We start from the raw sequence: 9,760 nt of genomic DNA, 5'->3' as shown, positions 1-9,760 counted from the left end.
TAATAAAAACAAACTAATCCAAATGTCTCCCACATATACTTTATTTCTCCATTGACTATTCTATAAAACACTAGTCTACAGTGTATGCAACATCAAAACTCTGCATTGTACATATTTTTGGGGATGGGTGCAGAATTGTATCCATTAGAACCCATATTATTTTGTTTAATTTGTTAACCAACATGCTGTTGGAATAACTCTTAGTATCTCTGCCAAAATTCTTCACAATACCACCATGATTACCATCACCATTAAGGATTCGTCTCTTTGGTATCATCAGACACACCATGGCCATCATCATCAACATAATCGTCATCTCCACCATCATGTATTATTAACAATAAAACATTAATATCGTTTTGAATGATTGTGAAATCCCCATAGTAACTAACTACCCCTCAACATTACCTCATTCCGTCACAATCTTGATTTGCAGAAAAGGCTCATTGCACTGAACACACTGCCTTTAGGACCCTGTTGTCAACGGGCGGCTCTTTCTTTGTAGTTTTTCTTCCATCTCACGCGCAAAATATGTATTGTGGACTCAGTGAGACTCAACCAGAGGTGAGCCACTTTGTGCCGTGAGTTGGAGTTGGGGTTAGACAGAGAAGGTGATAACCGTTGTTTATTTTTAAGACTTGGAAACGTGGGTCTCCAGTAGGAATGTATGAGATTGGCACTGGAAGTAGACTATAATACGGCTCGCCCTGTTTGCAGTTGCGCGCTCTCTTGAAATCTTCACCGACACCTCACTGAAACCATCAGTGCCGTGAGCTGTTGAGCTCAACTTTCATATCTTCAGTGTTTGGATTGGGGGGGAAAACAAAGATAAGCAGCTTATCCAACAGGTGAGCATTTTCATACTCTTGTTTCACTTAATTCCAGGGCTTTGCGTGCTGACAACAATGAGCGGATCTTAAGATCTACATTGCAGTGCATTTGGAGAATATTTGAAGAGGTAGCCGACACGTGAGTGTTTGACACTCATCCACAAGCTGTATTTGTTTTGGACGGAGGCGGGTTTTTTTTTTTTTTTTAAAGGAAATTACCATGCAACGCCTGGAAATTCAGTGGCAGTCAATGCATATCAAGTGGTCTTTGTTAACGTGTTGCAAATATGAATGTAATGGCTGTCCACCAAAATAGCCTACATTTTTTGACATTAACAGAAAAAATAAATTGTTTACGTCAAATATAATTGTAGCTTACTAGTAGATCATTCTTAACTGTCAGTAAGTATAAATACTACTGAAAGTGTAATAATTCAACGGCTTTCCCCCGTTCCGCTCTATTTTCTGTAGGTGTTCAAACCAGCAATGAGGGAGAGGGTGATCATATTCTGCCATCTGTTCTTCTGTCTGTCCTTAGCTGTGCTTTTGCACTCAAGGTAAGCATTTCATTTCAATTCAGCGAGAAAAGAAAGTGTTAACCATGAGTGTTAATAGCCTACAGCGTCAGCCCATCAAGTTTGTCCTTAGTCCAGATTCCTGTCTTGATACACATTACAGTAATTACACTTCATTTTAAAGGTCACGTCACTTTTTTCTGGTAAGCTTTTGTTTGTTTGAATGACAATCATAAGCAGTATGGTAGGCTATAGTATCAAGTCCCGCACTCCTGGGACCTGAACGATTTCTCTAGGTGGAGGCAGATTTCAGCTTCGCTGAGAGAGGAGTGTGAGGAGTAGCCTATTGAATATTAGGAGGGAGCCCCGTTTCATCAAGTGCACGTTGACTGAGTTTTGTCAGATCTGATAGTAAAGTGCCTGGCGCGTTTCACAAATACAACATTGATTGCTGGCCAAGCGGTAAGGTTCAAATGTTTTTTTATTTGTTTGTTTGGTCGTTTGTTTATTAATTTATAATTGCCTATTTCGTCAACTTGCTGCGTTGGATACATCACCCATACATCTCTACCTTAAAATGTTACACAGTAGCCTACACACACTTAAAAACGACACGGTCCGCGCTAGTCACCTCCAGCCTCAGAGCGCCAGCGTGTGCGAAGAAAGTGTGACTTTTACCTGAGCAGATTACCTTTACCTATTCAGAAATCATTTCACTTGACCTCCAGCAAAGTTAACTACCTCGTTAGTTTTGATCAGAAACAAAATGTCGCACTCAAATGTCAAGCTGTAATGTTTTTCATTAGGCTATTTACATTAGGCTATTTAACAATGAAATTGTGATTAGAAATAACTGTTTTGAAGCACGAATATGACCTAGCTGTTAATCATGGAACAAGACACCAGATGTTAGAGGGATACTTATCTACCAATAGTAGCCTACATGTTCTAATTTCATTACAAACTTTGACATTTTATACATTTTTGCATAGATGTCAAAGTTTTATGGGGAATCATTCTAATCGACTTTATATGAAAAACAAGCTTTGAGAAAATGGGCTATTGTTGGCAACACATATTCTAATTGTGTTGCATATTTACCACTTTTCTCTTGAAACCCAAAACGGCATCAGTCACCATAGGCTAGACAAGGCATTGTGTTAATTATATATAGGCAGGTGACTATAGTAACATATTACACAAACCTTGCTGAATGTACCAATAATTCTCATTAATTAGCTGCCATTATCCCTCAGACTCTTATAGCATATAGCATGGCGTTCTACAGGAGTAATGGTGTACAGGAGTCATTGTGCTTTAAAGTGCTTGTAACTTACACATCAGCAATTTGCAGTGGAAGGAAGACTCGTTTACAGGACACAGAGAAAGGCTTTAGAAGGGTTTGGCACGTTCACTAATGCATCTGCGTAGGAAGCAAACCTTGTTGACTGAATTTTGAGTCTGGCCGAAAATGTTTCTCCTGTCTGTCTAACACTGTTGGTCGATCTGCTTAATAAATCAATAATAGTATAATTATTAAAAAAAATAGGCCCTTACCAGACCAACCCCATAATGGGTATTGCCATGTCATGATGATGTAATAACAGTACTTAACAATACAGGTTTTTCACATTTTTGCTGTAGGTAACCTTCATGAACAACTGGTTAACACGTATCAAAATCCCTTTTAGGTCGATTTCTGGTGACGCCAGTACAGATGCCTTCAAGAACAACATCACACTCTTTACACGGATCCTGGATAGACTTCTGGATGGCTACGATAATCGACTGAGACCTGGCCTTGGAGGTAAGACACGGAACCTGCTGTGCTGAGTTGTGCCAATTACATTACTCTGTTTAAGCCATTGTTTTTTTTTTTTCATTACATTCTCTGTGTGGAGTAACCATTTAGTTTATCTAGCAAATGAGACCTGGTGATATTGTTCCCATTTGACACATTTCACTTATTTTACTACTGGTGGCAATTTGAACTATCTAGTTATGTAAACACATATACATAAACACACATATTGCACACTGCCCTCTCCCCACATACACAGCACACTATCCCATCTCCCTTGTTATCCCCCCAACACACACACCAAGACCCCTGGCAGTTGGGTAAGCTCCTTGAGCCGTGGATCTGCCCAAGGTTTCTTCCTTGGTAAGGGAGTTTTTCCTTGCCCCTGTTGCTCTTGGGTGCTCCTTGTTGGTGCCCCCCCCCCCAATCCCAATCCTCCCCCACCTTTCTTATGCAGCCCTTGCCACTTAATCTACTAAACCCCTCTTCTACTGCACTTTTCACCCCCCCCCCCCCCCCCCCCCATTAATGCACAAATAGGCTAACACCAGACATAATTTCACTGCATTTCTTACTTCCAGTAACTATATGCATGTGACAATAAACTTCCTTGTATCCTTGTATCCTTGTACATTGACAATAGTCAAACTCTGTTCCGTCCATTTACGTTTAGGCTAGTGCCAAAAGCATCAGCTCAAGTTTGAGATGACCAAACATCATAAATAAGGAATGGCAAGAGTTCAAACACAGGCAAAGATCTGTGTTTTTACTGGAGCTGTAAACCGCCTTTGTTATTCATAACCTCCCACTGCTGCATTAAAACTTGTGCTATAAAAAATAAAGAAAACGAAACAGAAAGAAAGAGAAAAAAGAAAAAGAATGAGGCTTAGTGTCCATTTCACAGCTCCACTGTCCCACTGGCTCTCCCAGGCCATTCATCTTCCTGTCTTGCCTCCTTGCACACTTTGACCCCCCCACCAAGCCTGACCATTAGCACTCTGGGGTCATCATTAGGGTCTAGTAAGCTCCCTTTAGATCTCTCGTTAGTTGATTGGACACTGTCGTTTGTACTTGATCCATGTGGTCAATGTGAAGGGTCAATCCTAAGAGGCACATCTGATTGGGAGGTCATCCCAAAGCAGTGCAGTCAGCTGATTTGAATGTTTTAACTGACAGCCCAGACACATTGCTTTTAGAGAAGTGACCCTTGCTTATTTTATACTCAGCTGAACTGACTCAGGCCCAGCCCCCTGTCTCAACCATCATTTATTACTTAAAGCTAACGAGAGCAAATTAAATTGTTGCGATGCGAGAGCAGCCAAACGGTGCACATTAAAAGACACAAGCGCTTGTGTCCATCCAGACGAGGAGAGGAAGGGAAAACAGACGTGAAGTGATTGGGTTTGTCTGGCAGTCTGTCAGGAGCTCAGCCTCTTACTCACCCTGACGCAGGGCCGCCCCATCCATCGGAGAAACCAATCAAAGTGCCACGAGCGCAAGAGTGACGAGTCATCACCAGCAGCACCAGCAGCAGCGGTAACGGCGGTAGCAGCCCGGCCAGGTTGAGGTGGTATGGCAGCTCATCCACACTCAATCCAACTTGGCCACAAACATGGCTGACATTTAGATGCCACGGCCAGAGCTTGAGTAGTGTGAGGCGGGCTGATGAAATGAAACAAATTCACGGCTGAAGCTCCATTGACTTCACCTCATTTCATTTAAACTGATGAGCGGCTTCACCAGCATTGCTTCATGTTTGCATGCTGTGAAAACACAGCCTTGAAAAGAGAGCCATAATTGTGTAGGATACTAACGTGGAGGTATTTATAGGAGTTGTCACGATGTACCCAGTAAACATGTGGTAGTCATGGTAATCTGTTGGTACGAACTCAAGCTCTAGTCTTCTACTAACTGATTGCCATGTCCACTTCAGCAAAGGATTTATAGAACATCATCTGTGATACATCGTTTAGATAGACGCAGGTGAAGCCAATGGTGCTTGATGGTCTGTCACATAGTATGGTTTGGTCAACTTCAAAGCACTCAGGGCCAAGTGAGCATATTGCCCATATGTCAAGCTCATCTGAGACTGAATACAGAAAGTGTGTGTGTGTGTGTATGTGTGTGTGTGTGTGTGTGTGTGTGTGTGTGTGTGTGTGTGTGTGTGTGTGTGCGTGTTGTAGAATCCACTATTAGGGTACATAGATGGACTTTCTCCATCATCAGTGTACACAGATGTACTTTGACCATCTCTTGTCCCCACAGGGCTGCTTAGTGTAACTTTTTTTTTTTTTTTCAGTGTCAGTCCGTTTTCAGGTGTCCCACAATCTTGGGAAGAGATCAAAGGCTCTCGTATTTTGTCTTGCCTCTCAGACCCGAGATATCATAAGATGTACAGTAGTAATATCGCTATGACATTTTGGAAGAGTTGATATGACATTTTCATTTCTTCACAGTGGTTAGAGAGATTATTTATGCTATGCTCAGTTCCCACGGGTCATGGAATTTCTTGAATATCATAGAAGTCTATTCCAAAAATGGAAAGTTGGGGGAAATATATCATTTTTGGGATAAAGTCAGGGAATATCAGGGAATTTTGTTTGAGCAGATGAAAATGTACTTGCCAAAATACATTAACACAAATATATTTCCACACAGCATCTGTGATTATCATGTTATTAGCTTTTTCCATTACTGTGCTCGCTTGAGTGGTTGTGGTCAGCCCTACTTTGTTCTTTCAATGCCCATTTATTTCCCAAATGGTCAGGGAAAAGTCATGGAATTTTACATTTGACTTAGAGTGGGAACTCTGTAAATTGCTTTGTGTTTTTCTGCCACATGATTTAAAAGTAAATGTCCTGTTTTTCGAGTAAAGAACAGATTTCCTGTGGTTGCTCACTATGTAATTGTGACTTAAATATACTGTGGGGCAGATGGGGGAGATGAGATGTTGTGGTTGCAGTCAGAGGAAATGTGGTGTCATTATCCCTGATTATCCAATCACAGAATGGCCATCACAGTTGATCAGCTTTCATGAAGGCATGGAAAGGTTGTGAGTGAAATATTTGTCTTTGAAAAGGTGAAAGGGTCCACAGACCCCCCCCCCCCCTCCCACACACACACACACACACTCACCTCTGTCTTTGGCACACGCTCAGATGGCATGGGCAGCAGCGCCTCCTCGGGGTGATTAAGGTTTGCGAGCGAATCAGAGAGCAATCCCTCAACATTGGCCGAGCGGTGCAGTTATCAGCACCGGTCAGGGGATTTAATGATCTAATAAAAATCACATTTCAGGGCAGCATAGGACGGCCCTTTCATTATTATTTTGTCCTCAAGAGTGGGCTATTGATTGAGCTGAAGGTGATTTTTGTCGCCGGTTCCCCAGCCCAGCAGGTATCAGGCACCCAATTGCAGGATGATGATAAACAGCGTAGGAGGGGACTGTTAATCGATGATAGGAAGTGAATGATGGTGTGAAGCAGCACAATAAAAACTCCACACAGGAGTCTCATGGGGGGGGGGGGCAAGGTGCCTGGAGAGGGTAGAGGGGGATGTGGTGGTACGACTGCAGACTCTTCATTTGGGAATACAAGGCCAGTGCAACAGACTGAGACGGTACCATAACATACTTACAGAAGCTAAGGGCACCTTCAGGACAACTTGTAAATGGTTTTGAACATCGAATGCAGAGAATTTGCTTTGGAGAGCAATTTTTGTAAATATAAAAAGAAGTCAGTTACTAGAGCAGTTATGTGCAGCTCTAATTTAGAAACCATGGCCAATCAGTGGAAATACAGTACTTGCATTGTAAGGGCTGAGCTATGCCAGAGGGATGTGTTGTTGGTTATTATTTAAGACTTAAATGGATGTTGGCATGCTCTCGTCCATAAGCTGGAGCGGGATCATTAGGGGTGGTTGGAGTGTTTGCCTGCGCGGGCGAATTGGCAGCAGGTGAGAGAGGTGCAGGTGTCCACGTTTGTCAGCTGGCTCTAACTGAAGCGCAGACAGGGTGCATGCATTACCATGTGTGTGTGAGAGTGTGTACCTGAGTGTGTGTGTGTGTGTGTGTGTGTGTGTGTGTGTGCGTGTGTGTGTGTGTGCATGCATTACCATGTGTGTGTGTGTGCTGCTCCTATTAAGGTAGTACATGCAAAACCAACCGACCAGACCCCCCCCCCCAACACACAGACACACACACACTCATATTCGCCATCTAAATTCCACCCCCTTTCCAACCCAACCCCCCACCCAGTCCCCAGAACCTTGGTGCCTGCGCTTGTCCCAGAAGGACCCAGCCCGCCGCTGGAAATTTAAATTCAGGCAGGCCCGCAGCCACCCTCAGCTCATCTGTTATGGCAGACAACCCCCCCCCCCACACACACACACACACACACTCTCTCTCTCTCTTTGGGTTTGGAGGCATAAACGTTTGAGCATCCGCTGTTTTGAAAGTGGGAGTTCTCATGGAATGTCTAGTCTCGTCTCATCCTCCCCCCAACCTCCTAATACATCGTTGTTGTTTCTTCAGCAACCCCTCATTTTGACTTGGAAAGAAACAGGCACACCCGTCATCTCCATCTGTCCTGGCAGATTTTGATATTTCTGGGCATATATGAATACTAAGGGGTGAGGTGAAAAACACAGAGGCATCAAGGTCTTTCAAAGCAGTTCTGAGGATTCTCTGCCATGAATAAACCAACCTACATTACATATCTATTAATAAAGCAGACTAGCATCCTCGGGCATTGAATGCACTCTAGATTTTTTTAATAGTAAATTGCATCAAAATCCCTGAAGGCAGTTGCTTTGTATTTAAGCTTTGTGTGTGTGTATGTGCATATCAGACATGTGCAACATGCTTTTATTATTTGTTTTTATTAGGTGTGTGTGTGTGTGTGTGTGTGTGTGTGTGTGTGTGTGTGTGTGTGTGTGTGTTTGTTTGTTTGCAGAGTAACCAGGTCATATTTCTTCATAAGACAATTAGATGACAGCACTCATTAGTTGTCTTGTTGCAACCTTTCATTCCCTCCTGTGTCTCTAAATCACTTTGGGGAAGTCGATGGTCGGGCGCACCCTCCTTTTTTAAATGAAATAGATGGCCCCTTGCTTCTGCAGCATTTGGTGTTTAATATTATACAAACGTCTGCACATATGGTCACAAAGACCCACACATATACTCAGACATACACACAAACACACACACACACACAGATTATTGCACACACACACACATTCACAAACCCACACATAGACACACATACATATACACAAACGCACACACATACCCACACACGCATAGTTAGAGGAGTGTGCTATTAGAAATGCGTCAGCATGGCTGGGAGTCGGTGTAAATTACCCTTATTGCCTGTTCCATTTGATCTATATGGGTTTGTAAATGAATAGGCTCTGGAGGTAGATTTTTTCCCCTCCCCTCCCTCCTGCCATATAAAGGGGGAGAGCTGGGTCGAGTTCTCCTGCTTGATAGCACTTTGTTTAGCCTAATGAACAGCTCTTTACAGTGGAGGGGAGTCTTGAGTCGGAGAGGGGGATAAATAAGATTGGTTGGGGTGTGTGTGGGGGGGGGGGAGTGGGATGCCGAGTGAGCCTTCTGGATCAGGCAAGCACTGGTGCAAACATTTTCATGACAGACAAACATAAATGTAGGCTGGTGAACCGCAGAAAACTGCACCTATCAAGACACAGGGCAGCTCCCAAAGAAAAGAGGACAAATCCTGTGGTTTGTTATGAAAAGATAACTAGGGGGAAACCACAGAGTTGAAGCCATTTACTTGGAATAGCTGGTTGTCATGGACAAACTGCCATGGCAGTCTGTGAGGCGACGGTGTGATTGTGTAAGAACAACAGCAAAGTGAAAGACATTAAAGTTGTTTCAAGTTTCAGGGGAAAAAGGAAGAGAAGATTGGCGCAGTTGGTGTTTTTCTTTCCTTATTCTGTCCTTGTCTTCTCTCTCCCCTCTAATTGTAGATCGGGTAACAGAGGTGAAAACAAACATCTACGTCACCAGCTTTGGCCCTGTGTCAGACACCGACATGGTAAGAGCTCCTCCTTCTTTTCTATTGTTATCTCTGTGTTGACATTTAAAACCCTAAAACGTATCTACTGAATCACTCATGTTCAACTATATAAAGTATGCAAAGAATTATTACACAAATAAATACATAAGTCAAGTACAAAGGGAGAGATAGTAGAATATAGCTTGTGAGTAAATGAGAACAACAGGAAAGCCCATTACGGGCACATTATCTACTGTGGTTTCTTCAAGTTAACACATTTGGAGTGTTGTCTGAGTGGAGCTTAACACATAATTCCCTCTCAGTCCTTGTTTTGTATTGGTTGATGGATAGTTCTCTATTCATGTCTCAGAATACTGTGCAGCACAATAATGAGCTGTGTGGTGAAGGACAGTTCTCATATCCTGGGTGTGGCGTTCCTCCTCTCCTGGAGTCTTGAAAAGAAAAGCGCTTTTCTGGCATCTGACAGCCCCTGTGCAATTAATTTGATTATTAATTTCAGATAAAACAGGGTGTGTTTGATGTGAATGGATCTCATGTCTAAACACACACACACACACACACACACACACACACACA

General features: G+C 42.9%; 1 protein-coding gene across 1 annotated transcript in view; it reads left to right on the top strand.

Annotated features, from left to right (window-relative positions):
- Positions 1 to 553: 553 nt before the first annotated feature.
- The window catches only part of LOC121681926 (gamma-aminobutyric acid receptor subunit alpha-2), a 35,075-nt gene continuing 25,868 nt past the window's right edge, over positions 554 to 9,760 (top strand). Inside the window, exons 1-4 of the mRNA XM_042061887.1 lie at positions 554 to 848; positions 1,302 to 1,387; positions 3,037 to 3,152; positions 9,135 to 9,202. Of these exons, the coding sequence (XP_041917821.1) occupies positions 1,317 to 1,387; positions 3,037 to 3,152; positions 9,135 to 9,202 (255 nt within the window). The 5' untranslated portion in view covers positions 554 to 848; positions 1,302 to 1,316. The remainder of the gene's footprint in view (positions 849 to 1,301; positions 1,388 to 3,036; positions 3,153 to 9,134; positions 9,203 to 9,760) is intronic.

Source organism: Alosa sapidissima, chromosome 14 (assembly GCF_018492685.1).
Source record: "Alosa sapidissima isolate fAloSap1 chromosome 14, fAloSap1.pri, whole genome shotgun sequence".
NCBI classification, from domain to species: Eukaryota; Metazoa; Chordata; class Actinopteri; order Clupeiformes; family Clupeidae; genus Alosa; species Alosa sapidissima.
This window is presented reverse-complemented; position numbering and strand designations above follow the sequence as displayed.